At 41.1% G+C, this 22,471-nt stretch overlaps 2 protein-coding genes across 2 annotated transcripts; both read left to right on the forward strand.

The window, feature by feature from the left end:
• The first annotated feature begins 4,421 nt into the window (after positions 1-4,421).
• LOC129823748 (regulator of G-protein signaling 21-like) lies at positions 4,422-6,792 on the forward strand. The gene is made up of 5 exons (XM_055882709.1): positions 4,422-4,595; positions 4,817-4,876; positions 4,968-5,029; positions 5,190-5,356; positions 5,741-6,792. Exons 1-5 carry the CDS (start codon positions 4,513-4,515, stop codon positions 5,924-5,926), a joined length of 558 nt encoding a protein of 185 aa, XP_055738684.1. The 5' UTR covers positions 4,422-4,512; the 3' UTR covers positions 5,927-6,792.
• Positions 6,793-16,685: 9,893 nt separating this feature from the next.
• On the forward strand, positions 16,686-19,910 carry LOC129823749 (regulator of G-protein signaling 2-like). Its single transcript, XM_055882710.1, has 5 exons — positions 16,686-16,855; positions 17,075-17,149; positions 18,727-18,788; positions 18,918-19,084; positions 19,419-19,910. Exons 1-5 carry the CDS (start codon positions 16,800-16,802, stop codon positions 19,611-19,613), a joined length of 555 nt encoding a protein of 184 aa, XP_055738685.1. The 5' UTR covers positions 16,686-16,799; the 3' UTR covers positions 19,614-19,910.
• The last annotated feature ends 2,561 nt before the right edge of the window (positions 19,911-22,471 follow it).

Consider the following 22,471-nt stretch of genomic DNA (forward strand, 5'->3'; position numbering starts at 1 on the left):
ATGGCAGCAAAGCTCTCAAATGAACTTACGTTATTGTAGTATGGAGGCTATTACTTAATCAAATGAAACTGGCCCTGCACCAGAAGATGAGGAGAAACGTTCTCCTACGGTGAATGGTGTGCACATTTAGCACAGAAAACAGACGCTGTACAAGTTTCACATAGACCGTTATGAACCACCACCATATTATGTACCAGACAACGTGTGGACATTTTTGGAGGAACTTTCACATCATTGAAGGTACAAAGAGAATACCTTTTTCAGATGTTTAAGACTGATCTAATAGAGCTATAAACCACAGTGTTGAGATGCTCTGAAAAGTGAGTTTAATGTGCGTACTGGGGTCAAAGGTGCATTGCTGTGCGATGGCCTGATAGAAGTCCTTTGCATACCTTACGTAACCATGGTGAAGGCATGCAAAGTGAGCCTAGGTATACAGAGAGTACATGTTTCCCAGAATACACATGGTTTCATAGAAAGTCTCCAATGTCTGTTGGGCTTGAATTCTATATTGGCCTCTTAAAATAGCTGAAAATACACTTTTTCTTCATGAAATTTCCTTTTTCTAGTTATATATAATATGGGGGGGCTGTATCCCATAGGGGGGCGCACAATTGGCCCAGCGTTGTCTGCGTTAGGGTTTGTCTGGGGTAAATAAGAATTTGTTCTAAACTGACTTGTCTAGTTAAAATAAAGGTTACATTTAAATGTAAAAAATATATAAAATATGTTATCATGTACAAAATTCTCAATAATCCAATCTGAATGCTCTGTGTGGGCTGCAGTTAGCAGGTCTGTTAGGAGGTATACAATACTATCACTATTCCACTAACATAGAACAATCCTATGTCAGTGGAACATAGAACAATCCTATGTCAGTGGAACATAGAACAATCCTATGTCAGTGGAACATAGAACAATCCTATGTCAGTGGAACATAGAACAATCCTATGTTAGTGGAACATAGAACAATCATATGTCAGTGGAAATTAGAACAATCCTGTGTCAGTGGAACATAGAACAATCCTATGTCAGTGGAACATAGAACAATCCTATGTCAGTGGAACATAGAACAATCCTATGTCAGTGGAAAATAGAACAATCATATGTCAGTGGAACATAGAACAATCCTATGTCAGTGGAACATAGAACAATCCTGTGTCAGTGGAACATAGAACAATCCTATGTCAGTGGAACATAGAACAATCCTATGTTAGTGGAACATAGGACATTCCTATGTTAGTGGAACATAGAACAATCCTGTGTCAGTGGAACATAGAACAATCCTGTGTCAGTGGAACATAGAACAATCCTATGTCAGTGGAACATAGAACAATCCTATGTCAGTGGAACATAGAACAATCCTGTGTCAGTGGAACATAGAACAATCCTATGTCAGTGGAACATAGAACAATCCTATGTCAGTGGAACATAGAACAATCCTATGTTAGTGGAACAAAGAACAATCCTATGTCAGTGGAACATAGAACAATCCTATGTCAGTGGAACATAGAACAATCCTGTGTCAGTGGAACATAGAACAATCCTGTGTCAGTGGAACATAGAACAATCCTATGTCATTGGAACATAGAACAATCCTATGTCAGTGGAACATAGAACAATCCTGTGTCAGTGGAACATAGAACAATCCTATGTCAGTGGAACATAGAACAATCCTGTGTCAGTGGATTATAGAACAATCCTGTGTCAGTGGAACATAGAACAATCCTGTGTCAGTGGAACATAGAACAATCCTATGTCAGTGGAACATAGAACAATCCTATGTCAGTGGAACATAGAACAATCCTGTGTCAGTGGAACATAGAACAATCCTATGTCAATGGAACATAGGATTGTTCTATGTCAGTGGAACATAGAACAATCCTATGTCAGTGGAACATAGAACAATCCCATGTCAGTGGAACATAGAACAATCCCGTGTCAGTGGAACATAGAACAATCCTATGTCAGTGGAACATAGAACAATCCTGTGTCAGTGGAACATAGAACAATCCTATGTCAGTGGAACATAGAACAATCCCATGTCAGTGGAACATAGAACAATCCTGTGTCAGTGGAACATAGAACAATCCTGTGTCAGTGGAACATAGAACAATCCTATGTCAGTGGAACATAGAACAATCCCATGTCAGTGGAACATAGAACAATCCCGTGTCAGTGGAACATAGAACAATCCTATGTCAGTGGAACATAGAACAATCCTATGTCAGTGGAACATAGAACAATCCTGTGTCAGTGGAACATAGAACAATCCTATGTCAGTGGACTGACTATACCTCATGTCGAATACACTGCATCCCACATATTTAATTTATGGGATATTTCATTTATTTATTTTCAGGTCCTCATATGACATTACACATTTCAGTTGGCTGCGTAGGACAGAGGAAGTAGGTGGTTTGGTCAGTCACATGTGATCTGCCAACCGAAAGTGGGACGTTTTGTTCTGTCTGGTTTTTGAATGTTCAGGTTATTTTCAGAGGTGCTATGTAAACTACATGGCAGGGGTGGGGTTGAGTTGTGAACACCACAACTTCCTCTGGGTTTTCTCTACTCTTATTTACCTCTGTTGGTGGTAAACCTACTGTACAGTACACATCTACAAGGCGTGCACACAAACGAACAGATGTACACACAGGGAGGGAGAGAGAGAGAGAGAGAGAGAGATAAAGCCCCTTGAATTGAATTGAATTGAATTGAGAGAGAGAGAGACAGAGAGACAGAGAGAGAGACAGAGAGAGAGAGAGAGAGAGAGAGAGAGAGAGAGACAGAGACAGAGACAGAGTGAGAGAGAGACAGAGACAGAGACAGAGACAGAGACAGAGACAGAGACAGAGAGAGAGAGATTAACGGATACAAAGCTGACAGGAATGCTTCAAAGTGATGAGAAATACTGCTGAATTGAACCTGCATTGCTGTAGTCAATATACAATTTGAATATCATTTGTTTTATGTTGATCTACAATCTTTACATGACACATGATACAGTACAGAACACAGCATGAAGCGGCCATGTATTCCTGAGGACTGTATCTGAAGCATTATGTTCTCTGCTACCTTGTGACCATCACACAGTTATCCTGGTTGATTCTTCCCAGTGGCACTAACTGTTAGCATCACTGATGTAAAAGCAACACTGACTACTGGTTTTGTCTGCTCAGTTGTCATATGCTAAAGATCTGCCTTTTTTTACCTGAAGATGCAGTCTGGGATATTAAGCACTTACAAATTTGGAACATATCGTACAAATTTACAGGACGTTACATGTCATAGGAAATGGATGATGTAGTACACAATTGTTCACAACTTTTGGGGACCCCTTTCAAAACTACTGGCTGAAATATCTATATTTTTTAAAGCTGGAGCATCACTTTAAAAGTGTCTTTGACAGCACTCTTTTTTTAAATCTATTGTGATCCGGCCCCAATGTATCTGTGTATTTAACATACGTTATATGGTTGGTTCTCTGTGACAGAAAAGGACATGTCAGAGGCCACTACTGGGATACTAAAAGATGGGCAGTGGGGTTTTCAGCGATGAATCCAGTCAAATCTTTGAAGTACTGTATTTTCCTCCCTTCTGCTTGCACCCTATTTCATTTGTAATATGCCATTTAGCAGATGCTTACAGTCATGCATGCATACATTTTGCATATGGGTGGTCGCTAACCCACTTTAACCCACTTTCCTGCCGTTGTAAGTGCCAAGCTCCACCATCTGAGCTACAAAGGACCAATAACTTCTGGCAAAAACTCCAGATAAAATGATTAATGGGGAAATAATCCATCCAGGTGTCATGATACCAACTCTACTGACACCTACACCAAAATATTTCAACACTGTATTATGGTACTGTCTCATTCAAAAGGTTATACTCTTCAAAAGGCAAAAGTTTATGTTGGTAGAAAGTCTTTCAAAAAAAGCATGCATTGACGCACACCCAAAAATGCTTGTAAATGTGTTAACTAACAGAGGGTAAACTGTATAAAAAATAAATAGATATAGAGTCACATTTAGAGTGGTGGAAACAGAAGTTGCAGAATCATGGGGACCTGAAATCAAAAGGACTTCTTATGAAAGTACAACTTCCACCTGACAAATGTTTGAAAACTTTAACAAAAGGACCTTGTTTTTTCTTCTTCACCTAAGCCAACTCGCAGAGTAAAGGTAAATATCTGCTTATCTGTTGTTTAAATTTCCCCTGTCATATTTACATCTCCTGGCCTTACTCTCGACAGGCAATGACCTGTGGAGGTTTCTGAACGTGCAGACAAGCAACTACATTGAGCTGGTTTGAACAAACGAGCGTCATACCTTACTTCCTCTATTTTTGCGGTTTGGAACGAACGAAACGCGTGACGCTCACAGCAGCCATATTCTGTATAAAGAGGGGTGTTGATGAAACTGTCAAAATATATACACTTTGACAACTAGCAGAGAACCACAACACTGAGTACTACATACACAGAACCCAACTATTGTTCCCCCAAACATGCCTATCTTAGTCACGTCACCATCAAGGGAACTGTATTCACACAACATGGACATGGACGACAAGAGGAGAAAGCAGACAAAGTGAGTATATGCAGTATTGTTGATACATTTTACATTCAAAGTTGGTTTATCGCTCATTCAACACATGTGCAGATTTAATTGTTCTAAAAAAACATTGAATGATGTTGCTGGTTTTATTTGCACTTAGGAACAAGATAATTTTTGGTTTTATTGTGCATGTGCACGTTTTGTGTGTATTCTTGTGTTTTACAGTGTATTCACCTATTTACTTCATGTTTCAGGGGAAGCGACTTCAAATCCCGATTACAGCGCAGATCTTCCCAATCCCCCAACACTGAACGGTAAATAGGATAGACTCTGTCAGGACACATCCAGGAACCACATCTCCATCCAGGGTTTTGATCTGAAACTAAATGTCCTCCACTTTTACAGACTTAGCCCTGAGGAAATGATCCTGTGGTCCCAGTCTTTGGAGAGACTTCTCGCATCGAAATGTAAGCATTTCATGTACTTCAAAACAACATTTAAACATATAACAGGAGGTTGATGATATAATCGTCATATGTCAATTTTCGTAGGTTTGCAGGTTGTTCAGCCTAGCTAAGTCTGTCTCTGTGTCTGTCCCCCCCCCCCCCCCACCCCCGCACCCTTTAGATGGCATGACAACATTTCAAGCCTTCCTGAAGTCGGAGTTCAGTGACGAGAACATTGAGTTCTGGCTGATCTGTGAAGACTACAAGAAGATCAAGTCGTCCTTCAGGCTGTCCTCCAGGGCCAAGAAAATCTACAAGACATATATAGAAGCCGAGGCTCCAAAAGAGGTATGTTGTACTCAGAAGGCTGTTTTTACACCCGATTCAACGTGGAGCGCCTGGATACAGCCCTCAGCCGTGCTATATTGGCCATATACCACAAACCCCCAAGGTGCCTTATTGCTATTATAAACTGGTAACAAACTTAATTAGAACAGTAAAAATAAATGTTTTGTCATACCCGTGGTATATGATCTGATATATCACGGCTTTCAGCCAATCAGCATTCAGGGCTCGAACCACCCAGCTTATAATACTTTACGAAAAGCATGTAGATCTTTGATCATGTATGTATTTACTATATATTTACTATACTATATTTACTATTTACTATATATGACCACATCTGCTTGTATCCACCAAGTCTCATCAGTTTCCTCTATCTCTCGCCAGATCAACATTGACCACAAGACCAGAGATCTCATCAGGTGGAATGTGAAGACGCCCACCACAGTTTGCTTCGACGAGGCCCAGAGGATTGTGTACAGATTGATGGAGAAAGACTCCTACCCCCGGTTCCTCAGATCCAACATCTACAGGACCTTACTGGACTCTGCATCAGACTACATTAAGGTGTAAATGAATACCAACGGTAGAAACTGGACCGAGGCTTCCAACAATGGACTGCAATGTTAGACAGCCAAGAAGGGTTTGCAAATGGAATTCCTAAGAAGATGTTTTCAAATGTCAATTCTACTGGGTACAGAGATAAGAGGCCAAAGGGAAAGGCTGGACGAAACCTATAGAAGCGACTTTGAGTCCTTGCTGACATTTGTGTCTAGTAGTCTATGTGTTTCCACTTGAAAGAGAAACACAACAGGGGCAGCAGCAGGTGGTTAAGAGCGTTGGGCCAGTAACTGAAAAGTCGCTGGTTTGAATCCATGAGTTGACTAGGTGAAAAATCTTTTGATGTGCCCTTAAGCAACGTGCTTAACCCTAATTGCTCCCGTGAATCGCTCTGGATAAGAGCGTCTGCTAAATTAATAAAAATGTAAATTGAACATATGACACATAGAAAATGATTACAGAGAACATAGAAATAGATTGTATTTCTATGACAGAGATGGGGTGCTGGGGGATTACCTTGCAGAGTATGTGATAGTTAGGGACTTTCTGTGTCTTGGGGGATGTTTTCAATTATGCATATTATGTAGCATGTTAACAGCCAGAGCAGTAACTGTATGAGCAGGTATCTGCAGTTGATCAGTGGAGTTATTTGATGAGACATTAGATACAATTATCTACTAAGTGTGTCTTTTAAAACCAATACAAGTTTACAATAGGATATGTTTTTACTCTGACACCACGCCATGAGGCATGCAAGCTGAAAAAAATTTGAACATGTTGGAGAATTAAAATGTGAAGGAATGACAATGTAAACATGTTGTTATTGCACTGTATATATGTAAAAAAAAAATCTAATTAAAACAAGAGTTCTAACGTAATGAATGTATTTGTTTGCTAAATTAGGATCTTACTGAATATAAATTCCATAAAAACACATACATTCACACACAACAATTACTGCTTCAATCCTTCAAAACACTGATAATTTACTTAGAACATTCTAAGGTTTATTAAAGACCAGTTTTGTTGAAGAAGCTTCACACATTTTACTGAAAAGGTAACTTTTTACTTCAAGCATTTGGGTAAATTATGCATTAGGCATCTGAACAAAATAACAGCCAGATAGTTTAACAGTTTATGCAGAGAAAGATACAACATATTACAAGCCTTTTTATAAGACATTATGAAGGCTACTACATGCTAATAACAACTTATAAAGCATTACACCAGGATGCTTAAGTTTAGGTAAAGTGTTACCATGAGAAGGTTTTGGTGGGAGAGAATCTAACTTTATGTGGCAGTTTGTCGCTTCCTGTACCAGTTCTCTGTTTCAGATCTGTTTGGTTGTTGATTGAGGTAGTGAGGCAAAAAAACACATCATGACAAATCGTCATAGTTTCCTTGTTTAGACAACACTGTGTATTAGTAACCAGTGTCTCCTCATTTAACTGGGTCATGTGACAGTCAGAAGCCTCAGAACGGTCGATTTAGCAGACTTTCTATCTCGTCAGAAGAACAGGATGTGTGGAAGTTTTTTTTGCGCTGTGTTCTGACGGAGTGAGATGTATCACAGACATATCATTGACAAAAAACTGCAAGTTGAAAATCCTGCTTATCAGGCACAAAAACACATAACTTGTTCCTCACAAGTGTAGCAAAGGTTGTGAGCTCTGAAAACAATGTGCCCACTCTGTAATGACTGTAATAATAATATATTGAATGCATTAACAGAAATTACCGTAACTTAACAAAATATTGGGATTAATGGTAAACATACTACTGGTGATATACTGTATGTAATGGGGAATTGCTAGACGCTAACTATCAGAGGGCAAACAATTTACACAATGAAGTTATGAAACAATAAATACACACAAATTGGCAGGAGAGTGCATTCTGCAGAGAGACACACCTTGTGCATCTAAGCCACTGTCACGCCCTGACCTTAGTATTCTATGTTTTCTGTATTATTTTGGTCAGGTCAGGGTGTGACGAGGGTGGATATGATTGTTTTGTATTGTCTAGGATTTTTGTATGTCTAGGTGTGTGTGTGTAGTCTAGCCATATGTAGGTCTATGGTGGCCTGAATTGGTTCCCAATCAGAGGCAGCTCTTTATCGTTGTCTCTGATTGGGGATCCTATTTAGGTTGCCATTTTCCATTTTGGTTTTGTGGGGTATTGTCTATGTGTAGTTGCATGTCAGCACTCAGTTATATTAGCTTCCCGTTCGTTTTGCTGTTTTGTATAGTTTGTTCAGTATTCTTTCTTTGATTAAAGAAGAATGTATTCAAATCACGCTGCGCCTTGGTCTCATCGTTACGACGAACGTGACAGCCACACTTCCCCTTCTTCTTTTAAATTATACCCAAGACGGTTTATCTTCACACATACTGTAGGCCTAAGGTAGTTTTTCCCAACAGTCCTCCAGTATCCCCAACAGCACACAATTTTGTTGTAGCCCTGGACAAGCAAACCTGATTACACTCGTCAACTAACATCAAAACTGTCCGGGGCTACAACAAAACTGTGTGCCGTTGGGGATACTGGAGGACTGTTGGAAACACTGGCCCAAGGAATACTCTCAGGAACGGTTTCAGGTCCATCGCAGTAGCCATTTATGGAAAACCAATGCAATTTAAAACAAATGTAATTTCATTTATTATATCAATTTGATCAAATTGCTTGGCATGCAAAGGCAATACCCTGCCTTATGTTGCTGATGCCTGGTTTGTCAGATCAGTATTTGGCAACCTTATAGTTTCTTAGTATAGATTCATAAACAATCTACAAGCTAATAAATAACTGTTGATAAATTACTATAAATTTATTACTATAAATTTCTTAGTAAAGTAAAAAATTTCTTTTCATGCATGACCCAAAGTGACAAAGCAAGACCCCATGCATATACACTTATACACAATACACTGCAGGAGTAAATGCTCAAATGGAACTCACTTGGATGCTTGTGCATATTAACTGTCTATCTATGCCATCTATAGCCTCCATGTACAGTATCTACAGCGCCTTCAGAAAGTATTCATACCCCTTGACTTATTCCACATTCCACATTGTTGTGTTGCAACCTGAATTCAAAAGGGATTGTTTTCTCACCCATCTACACACATTACTCCATAATGACAACGTGAAAACATGTTTTTAAAAATCTTTGCAAATATATTGAAAATTAAATACAGAAATATCTAACTTACATACTGTATGTGTTCACACCTCTAAGTCAGTGCTTTGTAGAAGTACCTTTGTCAGCGATGACTGCTGTGAGTCTTTCTGGGTAAGTCCGTAAGAGCTTTCCACACCTGGAATGTGCAACATTTTCCCATTGTTATATTCTAACTTCTTCAAGCTCTGTCAAATTGGTTGTTCTCCATTGCTAGACAACCATTTTCAGGACACCCGATTCAACCACTTTTGGCTGTGAGATGCATCAAGGAGAGAGACTAGCACTCACCGCTGGAAAGGCCATAACAACAATAGCCTCAGGGTAACGGTTTCGCTCACAGAATCCCTCATTCCCAGTAGGCATAGGCACATTCGGTGAACCAAACGAAATTAGGCTTATAGGAACCAGAACCTGGATACCCCCCTATGAGGATGAACTCACTCGCAAATCGCACTTTTCTAACTTGAGATCCAGAAAGGGAATGCGGTGAGATGCAGTTTGACAACTCATTTTCTGGTTTCCTATGAAGCGTAGAGACTGAGTATGAGACACCTGCATGTATGTGTGTAACACTGCGAGTGTTATAGCTGTTGGCTCATGAGCATTCTGAATTCATAGACTCTGAGGTGCTTGCTGAGGACATATAAGTCTAGAACGGAGTGTAAAATGTACCAGCCGGTACCGAACCTGACATAAAAATCAGTCGGCTTGCCCGTGTCTGGAGATGGGAGGATGTTCCTTCCCTCAAAACAGGCCCTGAGACCTCAGGAACAGCAACTTGATGACAACGCAGAAGCGGGAGGGACGCGTGACAAATTGTAGCCTGTACCCTGATCTGACTGTTCACATGAACCAGAGCAACACAGCACATGCGCACCATTGGGACTGAATGTATTCAACTGAAATGTGTCTTCTGCATTTAACCCAACCCCTCTAAATCAGAGAGGTGCGGGGGGCTGCCATAATCAACATCCACATCTTCGGAACCCAGGGAACAGTGAGTTAACTGCCTTGCTCAGGTGGAAGAACAATAGATTTTTACCGTGTCAGCTCAGGGATTCATTCCTGCAACCTTTCAGTTACTGGCCCAACACTCAAACCACTAGGCAATGGTTGGAGCAGACAGCAAGCCTCCCGTCAAGTGCCATCTGAAGGCACAGGGACTGGGAGAGTTTGGCTATCTTTCCCTTACCACCACTCTCAAACCGTGTCTAAATGTGGAGAGTTTTTAATTGAACCCACAACGGGAGACACAACACTTTGGATACCAGTGAACACTGTGGAACCTTGGGTTGACACAACTGTTTATGTGCCAAGGTTTGCATGATAGCTCGTTCAACTCAGGGTTTGGGGGCTCCTGTAACAAATTGTACCCCGATTGGCAGTGGCACTTGGGGGTACTTCTGTCACAACAGGCGGTAAGATGCGCGCTGGTAACCGGCTTGCACCCAGCACTGGACCACACACATTAAAAATAGACCCAGGGGAAAAAACGCTATAATGAAGGTTATCACACCCGCCAGTCACAGGTACCAGTGTGTCACGTTCTGACCATAGTTCTTGTGTGTTTTACTTGTTTTAGTGTTGGTCAGGACGTGAGCTGGGTGGGCATTCTATGTTGTGTGTCTAGTTTGTCTGTTTCTACGTTTGGCCTAATATGGTTCTCAATCAGAGGCAGGTGTTTTGTGTTGTCTCTGATTGGGAATCATATTTAGGTGGCTTGTTTTGTGTTGGGGTTTGTGGGTGGTTGTTTCCTGTCTTTGTGTTCGTTTCACCAGAGAGGACTGTTTCGGTTTGCCACGTTTGTTATTTTTGTATTGTTGTAAGTGTTCACAGTTTCGTTTATTAAACATGTTGAGCACTGGCTACGCTGCGTGTTGGTCCGATCCCTGCTACACCTTCTCTTCTCTTGAAGAGGAGGAAGGCTGCCGTTACACAGTGCCACAGCACCTTGCAACCCAGCTGGAAGAAGCTCTGAAACACTCACTCCTTCTGTGGTAACAGACAGAGGCAATTCTTAATTTAATCTAATCTAATTTCCAGGAATTAAACCAATCGCCTATAGAACCCATAACCTGTATCACTAAGCACCTCATAGGGACTAGTGAGCTACAGGCAGGACACAGCAATGAATCCCTGTAATGAGCCACCTATGAGGGAGAAGTTGTGGACAGAGAGCGAATTGCCCAATTTATTACTCTAACCCTGGGGAGATTGATATACCCCTTAAACCCTGTGAAAACCATGGAATGTGGGGCAACTGAGGGGCATTAAACATGAACAAGCTTCCAACACACTTTGAGCCTGCATGAAGCCCGGTCCCCTTATGGGCACAGAGGGCTCTGGCAATGGATAACGTAGGACTCTGTTTGCCGTAACAAAATGTGGGGGCACTGTCCGGTGGAACCGGACCCTTCATTGATAAGTCTGGGAAGAGAGGCAAGCAGTCCTTAACAACAGGACCTGGTCACCATCTCTCTACAAGTAGCCTTCAAATCAAATCAAATCAAATTTATTTATATAGCCCTTCGTACATCAGCTAATATCTCAAAGTTCTGTACAGAAACCCAGCCTAAAACCCCAAATAGCAAGCAATGTAGGTGTAGAAGCACGGTGGCTAGGAAAAACTCCCTAGAAAGGCCAAAACCTAGGAAGAAACCTAGAGAGGAACCAGGCTATGAGGGGTGGCCAGTCCTCTTCTGGCTGTGCCGGGTGGAGAAGTAGCCTTCTGTCACTATCGGAAACACCAAGCCCTTTATGGAATATTACAAGATTGTTTAAAGAACCTACGCCGCGGACTACTAGAGCAACAGTGGCAGCCGTCCCCTAGTCCCACACATGAACTGATTCGAGCGAGGGCAGCCTGAGCATGCACCGAGCCGAGACATACAAAATAACAAACGAGAGTATCTTTGGGGTATGACCGGGAAGCCGAAACTTGGCTTGTTAGCCTTCGTCATTTCAGTCACGTTAGCCATCGTACTTATTGCTATAGCCAGGCCAAGCAATCAAAATAATAACTCATTGTTTTATTAGTAAACATGAGAACCATACAAAACTTCAACACATAATGTCCAGGGGGTGAGCACGCTCTACCAATAAGGGACAGTTTAGTTGGCGCAACGTAAGACAGCCTTGTTTTCCAATTGTTTCTTTTAGTACCGTGAAACGTTCCTGTTCATATTGAGGTGAAGAGCGGAATAATTTAACCTCTATAGAATCGGTGTCCCTATACCGGGAAGGTTGAGCTAACGTGTGTTAATGTGATTAGCATGACGTTTGTAAGTAACAGCAAACTTTCCAGGACATAGACATGTGTTATATTGGCAGAAAGCTTAAAATCTTGTTAATCTAACTGCACTGTCCAATTTACAGTAGCTATTACAGTGAATGAACACCATGCTTTTGTTTGAGGAGAATGCACAACAACAGCAAAACATTTATCATGGCAACTGGTTTGATACATTTACCTCTGAAGGTAAATAATGTACGTGCATTCAGTAATCTTGCTCTGATTTGTCATCCTGAGGGTCCCAGAGATAAACTGAAGCTGAAGTTTTGTTTGATACAATACATTGTTATATTCAAATGTAGGAACTGGGTTCTACAGTTTGAACCCCTGCTGTGTCTGCAAGAATTTCCACTGATTGTTTCGATCAGCAGGTTCTCACTTCCTCTGCGTCGGAGTCAATTGGGTCGTCACATGAAAAATACTTCTTCTTAAAATAACATTGTCTACATACCTATCTACCTATGTGCATAGTAACCTACTTCATGTTCCATGTTTGTGGTAACAGCGGAAACAAAGAAAAGTTAGGCCCTTCAGAACATGAGCACAAATTAAGTATGTCTATGTTTGGGCCTGTATTCACAAAGCGTCTCAGAGTAGTGTTGAAGTAGGATCGGTTTTGCCTTTTAAATCATAATGAATAAAAGAGAAGACCTGATCCTAGATCACGGGGTGGCAGGTAACCTAGTGGTTAGAGCGTTGGGCCAGTAATCGAAAAGGTTGCTGGATTGAATCCATGAACCGGCAAGGTAAAAATCTGTCGTTCTGCCTCTGATCAAGGCAGTTAACCCACTGTTCCTAGGCCGTCATTGTAAATAAGAATTTATTCTTAACTGACTTGCCTAGTTAAATAAAGGTTCAACTTTAAAATAAAATAAATCAGCTCTCCTACTCTGAGACCCTTTGTGAATCCTTTGTCCTGGTGTTAGACTGTTCCTGGGCTGAATACACTTCCTGTTGGTTGGCTACAACACAGATCCTATAAATAGACTACCACCTGTCAGAGAACATTCCAGTCATTCCTCACCACACCTTCATCCACTGAGGTGTATTTTTAACTCCTCAAACAGTCTATTTAAAGAACATTCTTGACCTGATTGAACTGCATCCTCAACCTGATGAATAGAATAGCCTGAGATAACATCTTGGATAAAGGCCACAAACACAAGTAACTCATAGGTTTCATTCTTCCTATTGAACAGCTGATAACATAGCAGTAGTCTACCAGCAGTAGTCTAGTCTACTTGTTACTTAACTTTACAGTTTTAATCTTTCCTAACTTCTAGCAATGTTTCTGCCCTTATCCCCACTTTTTATGTCTCACAACAACAAAAAAACAGGTGCAAATGCTTTGTAAATTAGGACCCCACCTCTACATTTTGTCTCGCTTACAAAGTTAGACAACTCAAAGCACTTGCAATCCTAAAGGGGACATGCAGATACACACTTATTCTCTAAACAATCAATTAATCAAATTTTATATTGCACATTTCTTACAGAGAATGTATTTTAAAGTGCTCAACGATCCTTGGATGTGCTGGAGTTTGGCATGGTGGTCTAAAACCAACACTGGACCATGTATTGCCCTCTGCTATGGAGGTTTGAATTCCCCATCTGCAACGTTAAAGCATGTCCATCCACTTATATTCTATCTTTCTCACATTTATCTTTCTTATGAAGTCACACACAAAAAAAACATTTGGATTGATCTAAGTCACAAATAAAATGGTGCCATAAACACAGCAACTCCTGTCATACCCTCCTGTTACCTCAGTTTTTATTTTAATGAAGCGTTGTGTTGTCGCTTCGAGATCAGTTTGATCAATGATGAACACGTCAGCTGATATCCAATGATTACACCTTCTAAAGACAACAATGTGATTCCATTCAAAAACTAGACATGCCTCGTAATGCATTGTTATGTACAGATGTAGGATCTTAATTTGAGCCAGTTTGTTACAGCAGGAAAATAATCCTGCAGCAACAGGAAATGTGAATTATTTTGTGGATTATAATGAATGGACATTTATGTAGGGGTTGATACATTTTGTACTAGGACAAATCAAGTCTGAAATTTCTAAATGAAAATTACAAACTTTAGAAGCATTTTTAAAACTCAAATACACTACAAGTTTGCATGTCCTGTAGTGCAGGAAAATTCTCTGCAAATTAAGATCCTACATCTGTAATAAGCCAATAATAAAGGGGAGCATGAGGCCTGAATCTCGTTGCTCTCATGTGCCCTCGTCTATTATTCCACAAAAGGCCTGGCAAGTAAATGTGAGGAATTGGAGTGAAGCTCGTCAGATAAAAGCACGCCCAGCTAACCCATAACATTCTGAGACCCATATGTCTCATAGAGCATGGTGAGACCATGGTTGTCCTATGGTTATTTTGCATACAACCTTCCCACAACTTTCTGGGAATGGTGCAGGATAGTTTCTTGGTATTTCATTAATTTAACACATTTACTAAAAGTTCAAACATAGTTTCATTTAATTTCAATGTTAGTAATGTTCTAGGAACGTTCTCGAACTGGTAAAGTTTGACATTGGTAATGTTCTAAAAGAAGAATGTAAAAAAAAAAAAACATTATTCTGTGGGAATTTCAGTACTTCAGCATAACGTTTCCTACAGTCTTCCTCATGGTTCTAATTCAAATCAAATCAAAATCCAACACATTTTTATTTGTCACATACACATGATTAGCAGATGTTAATGCGAGTGTAGCGAAATGCTTGTGCTTCTAGATCCGACAGTGCAGTAATATCTAACAAGTCACCTAACAGTTCCCCAACAACTACCTAATAAACACAAATCTAAAGGGGTGAATGATAATATGTACATATAAGTATATGGATGAGCGATGGCCGAGCGGCATAGGCAAGGTGCAGTAGATGGTATAAAATACAGTATATACATGTGATATGAGTAATGTAAGATATGTAAACATTATTAAAGTGGCATTATTTAGAGTGCATTGTATAAAGTGACTAGAGATCCATTTATTAAAGTGGCCAGTGATCAGGTCTCAATGTAGGCAGCAGCCTCTCTGAGTTAGTGATTGCTGTTTAGCAGTTTGATGGCCTTGAAATAGAAGCTGTTTTTCAGTCTCTCGGTCCCAGCTTTGATGCACCTGTACTGACCTCGCCTTCTGGGTGGTAGCGGGGTGAAAATGCAGTAGCTCGGGCGGTTGATGTCCTTGATGATCTTTTTGGCCTTTCCTGTGACATCGGGTGCTGTGGGTGTCATGGAGGGCAGGAAGTTTGCCCCCGGTGATGCGTTGTGCAGACTGCACCACCCTCTGGAGAGCCATACGGTTGAGGGTGGTGCAGTTGCCGTACCAGGCTGTGGCCAGTACGGCAGGACGGCAGGCTGTGGCCAGCCCGACAGGATGCTCTCGATTGTGCATCTGTAAAAGTTTGTTCATAAAATGTTCTCAAATTGTTCAAAGAACATTAATTAGCAACGTTCTTCTGTGGGAATTTCAGTACTTCAGCATAATTGTGTTCAGATGTGTTGGCCGTGCCCACTAATTGGCCACACCTGATCTTAACGAGTGATTGTTTCCTTTGAAATAGGGTCTGTTAGAATAGACGAAAATGAACAGCTTTGTATGCCTGAAGAAACATGGTATGCTAGCTCCATCCTGGTGGCGCAGTGGACTAAATCCATGGTTAGAGAGCATATGATTATAGGTTTTAATCTCACTGATGCTGTGTAACAATAACAAATAAATGTGTTTGTATGATTAATGCGTAAGGAAATTGATTTCCATGTGTCCAATAGGTGCTTGGAGTTCAAAAATTATTACCAAAAATAAGCTAGCAGTGTTATTAAAAGTCTTATTGAAAAATTATTCTGTGAAAGTTTTAAGGAAGTTATTCGAAAACCTCCAAATAAACCTATAATGTCCATTCTCAGAGCGTTAATTAAACCTCCTAGGAGAACAGTTAAGGAACCAGAGTTGGTTACTACATGATACCATATGTGTTATTTCATATGTGTTATTTCATAGTTTTGATGTCTTCAATTTTATTCTACAATGTAGAAAATAGTAAAAAAATTAAGAAAAACCCTCGAATGAGTAGGTGTGTCCAAACGTTTGACTGGTACTGTACATTTGCACAATTTCAAAGGAACCAAATGTGCTGGCTGGGACTCCATTGACCTATTGTTAGCTTGGGACAATGCTCAGTGACTCGACATCCTGGTTGTTGAGTGTAGATTTCCCCGTGATTATGGAGAAGAGCCAATCAGGATTGAGATGCAAGTGGAGCTTGGGTATTCTTGGCTGTGTCAGAGAGCATAAATAATCCATCGAGCTTCCTTAAGAATTGGGAAACTTAACGAACAGGTTTGAGAGGGTGATATGTACACAGTATTTAGCCATTGAACACAAATAATAAAATAAAAAAATGGATATGTGCTGTGAGACGGCCCCGGAAGACCTTGACAAGACCAAAAGGCTTTTGTAAGTTGTTGATGTAATTTGGTTTTGTAATTATTATTATTAGTTTTAATAAAAGTTGTTATAGGCGTTATGAGCACATATTTGTATTCTATAACATTTGCATAATTTCATCACATATGAAACATCGTAATGTGACTGGGCTATAAATAAGTGTACTATAATACATTTCTAAAAAGACCACTGAACATTCTTTCTGTGTTCTTATCATTTATTCTGCAGGCATATACCCTGGAAATCGAGACTCCACAACTTCCTCAATAGTCCCTCACCTCACTCAAAGAAGAAAATACGCAGGTATGTGAAACTGAAAAAAAATATATATCATTTTGCTGGTATGTATTTTAAATATGTTGTCACTATACCATCATTTTACTAAATATATGATACCAGGCCAAGTATCACGATACCGAGTAGTGGGGGGGCGGGGGGGTTCTGTGGCCTAGCGTCCTGTTCCCCCCGTCCTCCTGACGCTTGTTCCCGTTTTCTAAACGTTATGTGCATTAGCGTCCTGTTCCCCCCGTCCTCCTGACGCTTGTTCCCGTTTTCTAAACGTTATGTGCATTAGCGTCCTGTTCCCCCCGTCCTCCTGACGCTTGTTCCCGTTTTCTAAACGTTATGTGCATGTGCTACAAAACAAACTCGTCACAGACATTCACACTTCTACTCAATACAACACATATTAACTTCACACTGTTCACTGTATAATAAAATACTGCACAGAATGGCTATTTTATTTTACCTTTATTTAACTAGGCAGGTCAGTTAAGAACAAATTCTTATTTTCAATGACGGCCTAGGAGCAGTGGGTTAACTGCCTTGTTCAGGGGCAGAACGACAGATTTTCACCTTGTCAGCTCAGGGATTCGATCCAACGCTCTAACCACTAGGCTACCTGCCGCCCCAAAATTTGCAAAGGCCTACCTATAATTTGGCTGGAGGAATGGGAGGAAGGAATATACATGCATAATGATCCGCATGTCATTGTAGCAGTAAGGAGAAAACGCTATATATGAATCAATCCTACCTTTGAAGCACATCTCATGAGTTGCAGACCCTTTTTATTTCTTCCTGTCCCAATCACATTGGCTTAGACCTACTGTCAAGTTAGCAGGTTGTTAGCTAGAAAGGTAACATGACTGAATAACGTTGTTTGTTATCAAACCAATACTTAACGGGCCAGGATTAGTTTAAAACCGCCGGCGACATGGTTTGTGAAATATCACAGAAATCGCGCAGAAACAAAAAGGGTTGCTCCGTTTATAGGAGTAATATTTTTTTAAACCGTTTGAGCTAGAAACAAGCCGTTTTCTTTGCTCTAAAGCTGCAAGCATGTCTGTCGCGAATCGGGTTTTCCTCTCTGGCACTGCTGTGTGACAGCGAATTTGCCACTATACTCAGATTGGCCTGTGCTCTTGGTTATATCAGGATGAAATTATATACAATGTATCAACTTTGCTAGTTCTGCGCACTGCTCCGGTGTATCAAACATACAAATGTAATAACAGAAGTCCGATCAGGGTCTCCATCCCCGCTTGCCATCAAGGCTCAATTATATTTTAAAAACTGATGGAGGAATAGATATGCATGAAGAGTGGACAGAGAGAAGCAGGTGAGTGAGGGCTGGCAGGGGTTACGGCTTGCTGATCACAGCTGCCACACATGATAAACATTTTATAACAGGCGACAGCGAGTTCTTTAGATCGGTAGGGCCGAAAATGTTTGTAGTATTATATGAAACTGTATGTTATTCTAAAATGTTGGTATCATGACGTTTTGATTATATTACTGGTCTACCAGTATACCTTGCAACACTAATTCAGTTACACTATTCCCATATTTCAACCTCTTTTTGTTATTTTTTTCATTTGCAGACAATCTGTTAATGAAGCGAAACAGTGGGGACAATCCTTAGAGAAACTACTCAATCATAAATGTAATTTTTGTTTTATATATATATAAAGTAAATATATACAACATATTTTTGTAAATATATTAAACACACTACCGGACTGCAGATTACGCCTAAATCAACCCAAACATTTTCTCTCCATTTTGCTTCTAGGTGGCCAAGTGGCATTTCGGGTCTTCCTGAAGTCTGAGTTCTGTGAGGAGAATCTGGAGTTTTGGCTTGCCTGTGAAGAGTTCAAGTCCATCACCAGTCCAGAGAAGCTTGCCTGGAAAGCTACTAGCATTTATGAAGAATTCATCCAAAGTGACTCCCCTATGGAGGTAGAAACACATTATATTATCATTATCACAGTACCATCATGTATATCACTTCATGTTCCTTATAGTGATGATAAATGAGTGACTTTCTTTGCAAGTTATACAGATTAAAAATAATAATATTTAGAAATTCCCCATGAGTAACTCTGTAACTGCTGCAGTGGGAGAATATCATCTGTAAACTTTCCAGGATGACATGAAGGAAAACTATAATAGATTTAAAAGTAACCTAAAACCAAATTAGATGAAGAACGACTGACATGTATGATAATAGTGCATAAATAGGGTTATTTAAGGTTGTGTCGAGTGTGATTATTGCATTTCTTTCTCAAATCAGGTCAACGTCGATTACCACACAAGAGACACCATTGCTCAGAGTCTCCACAAGCCAACGCCATCTTGTTTTGACTGTGCCCAGAGGAAGGTCTGTAGCCTTATGGAGAATGATGCGTATCCCCGGTTCATTCAGTCTGACTACTACAAGGACCTGTGTGCTGGTGGCAGGGGCTTAGGAAAACATAGAAGAACTTGAGACTGACTGACTCAGACTCAAAAAAATGTACTCTGGCAATCCAATTCTCTGCTCTTCTCTTGAAGTGTGCACTTGACTTGAACACTCCCTCACATGGAATGGACTTGAACACTCCCTCACATGGAATGGTTCATCTGATAAACAACCAACGAATGCTACTGACTTCAAGTGTTTGTGTTATTTGTATATATTGATGGTGATGTATATTTGTAAACTTGTAATATTTAATATTTAATAACTCCATTGTAAGTTGTACTTGTAATTCAGCTTGTTGCTATTAAAATTTATTGTACATTTAAAAAAAAACTTAATCATGGATTTAGCAATGTAAAAATTCCTCCAGCCAATGATTACATCAATCCCATGTGTAAGTACTGGAGGAGAGTAGAGAATCGGGGTGCGGCCTTAGTCCTCTTCATCCCCCTGTGGCGCGTTAGAGCATCGACCATGGCTCTCCACCTACACTGAACATTGCAGCAAGGTCTCATCTGATAACACAATCGTAGCCAGATATTGCAGCCGAGATTCAATCAATCAATCAATCAATCCATCAAATGTATTTATAAAACCCTTTTAACATCAGCAGATGTCACCAAGTGCTTATACAGAAACCCAGCCTAAAACACCAAAGAGGAAGCGATGCAGAAGCAACGTGTCTCGGAAAAACTCCCAAGAAAGGCAGCAACCTAGGAAGAAACCTAGAGAGGAACCAGGCTCTGAGGGGTGGCCGGTCCTCTTCTGGCGGTGCCAGGTGGAGATTATAAGAGTACATGGCCATTAAGGCCAGATTGTTTTTCAAGATGTTCAAACCTTCATAGATGACCAGCACGGTCAAATAATAATCAAAGTGGTTATAGAGGGTGAAACAGGTCAGCACCTCAGGAGTAAATATCAGTTGGATTTTCATAGCCAAGCATTCAGAGGTTGAGACAGCAGGTGCAGTCCAGAGAGCGAGAGAGAGGGAGAGGGATAGAGAAGGTCGACACAGCAGATCCGGGACAAGGTAGCACGTCAGGTGAACAGGTCAGGGTTCCGTAGCCGCAGGCAGAACAGTAGAAACTGGATCAACAGCACAACCAGGTGGACTGGAGATGAGGAAAGCGAGGAGTCGACAGGCCAGGTAGTCCTGAGGCTTGGTCCTAGAAAGAGAGCGAGAGAGAGAGAGAAATGGGAAAATTGGGATAGGGCCAATTGGGATAGGGCCAACCAGGCAGGATATAACCCCATCCACTTTGCCAAAGCACAGCCCCCACACCACCAGAGGGAGACAGTCTACAGGAAGCAGGTGAGGGCCCTGGTGGAGTGGTGCCAGGAAAATAACCTCTCCCTCAACGTCAACAAAATGAAGGAGCTGATCGTGGACTTTAGGAGACAGCAGAGGGAGCATGCCCCTATCCACATCAACGGGACTGCAGTGGAGAAGGTGAAAAGCTTCAAGTTCCCTGGAGTACACATCACTGACAATCTGAAATGGTCCACCCACACAGTGTGCTGAAGAAGGCGCAACAGAGCCTCAACCTCAGGAGGCTGAAGAAATTAGGCTTGGCCCCCAAACTTTTACAGATGCCCAATTGAAAGCATCCTATCGGGCCTGGTACGGCAACTGCACTGCCCGCAACCCCAGGGCTCTCCAGAGGGTGGTGCGGTCTGCCCAACACATCACCAGGGGCACACTATCTGCCCTCCAGGACACTTGCAATACCCAATGTCACAAGAAGGCCAAAAAGATCATCAAGGACATCAACCACCTGAACCACTGCCTGTTCACCCCGCTATCATCCAGAAGGTGAGGTCAGTACAGGTGCATCAAAGCTGGGACCGAGAGACTGAAAAACAGCTTCTATCTCAAGGCCGTCAGACTGTTAATTAGCCATCACTAGCCGGCTACCACCCGGTTACTCAACCCTGCACCTTAGAGGCTGCTGCCCTATATACATAGACCATCAGACTGTTAATTAGCCATCACTAGCCAGCTACCACCCAGTTACTCAACCCTGCACCTTAGAGGCTGTTGCCTCATGTACATAGACACGGAATCACTGGCCAACTTAATAATGGAACACTAGTCACTGTAATGTTTAAATACTGTATATACTGTATTCTACTGTATTTTAGTCAATGCCTTTCCAACAATGCTCATTCTAATATTTATATATTCCTTAATTCCATTATTTTACTTTTAGATGTGTGTATTGTTGTAAATTGTTAGATATTACGGCACTGTTGGAGCTAGGAACACAAGCATTTCGCTACACCCGCAATAACATCTGCTAAATATGTGTATGTGACTAATACAATTTGATTTGATTTGAACAGACCACCAACTTACTAGCTAGAGACAAGGCGGAGTCTAGCCCACAAAGATCTTCCCCACTGCACGAGCCCGAGGGGGCGCAAAACCAGACAGGAAGATCACGTCAGTGACTCAACTCACTCAAGTCGAGTATAACGAGAGAAAAAGCCTTGTAAGATGTGATGCACACCTAGGGACAACATGAGATAGCACTAACAAGCCAGTGACTCAGCCCCCGTAATAGGGTCAGAGGCAGAGAATCCCAGGGGGGGGGGGATCACTCTTCACTCCAATGCCTTTCCGTTCACCTTCACATCCCTGGTTCCAGACTACACTCAACCATAGGACCTACTGAAGAGATGAGTATTTAGTAAAGACTTAAAGGTTGAGACCGAGTCTGCGTCTCTCATATAGATCGGCAGACCATTTCATAAAAATTGAGCTCTATAGGAGAAAGCTCTGCCTTCAGCTGTTTGCTTAGGACAATGAGGAGGCCTGCGTCTTGTGACTGTAGCGTACGTGTAGGTGTGTAAGGCAGGACCAAATCGGAAAGATAGGTAGGAGC

Source organism: Salvelinus fontinalis, chromosome 26, assembly GCF_029448725.1.
Source record: "Salvelinus fontinalis isolate EN_2023a chromosome 26, ASM2944872v1, whole genome shotgun sequence".
Taxonomy (NCBI): domain Eukaryota; kingdom Metazoa; phylum Chordata; class Actinopteri; order Salmoniformes; family Salmonidae; genus Salvelinus; species Salvelinus fontinalis.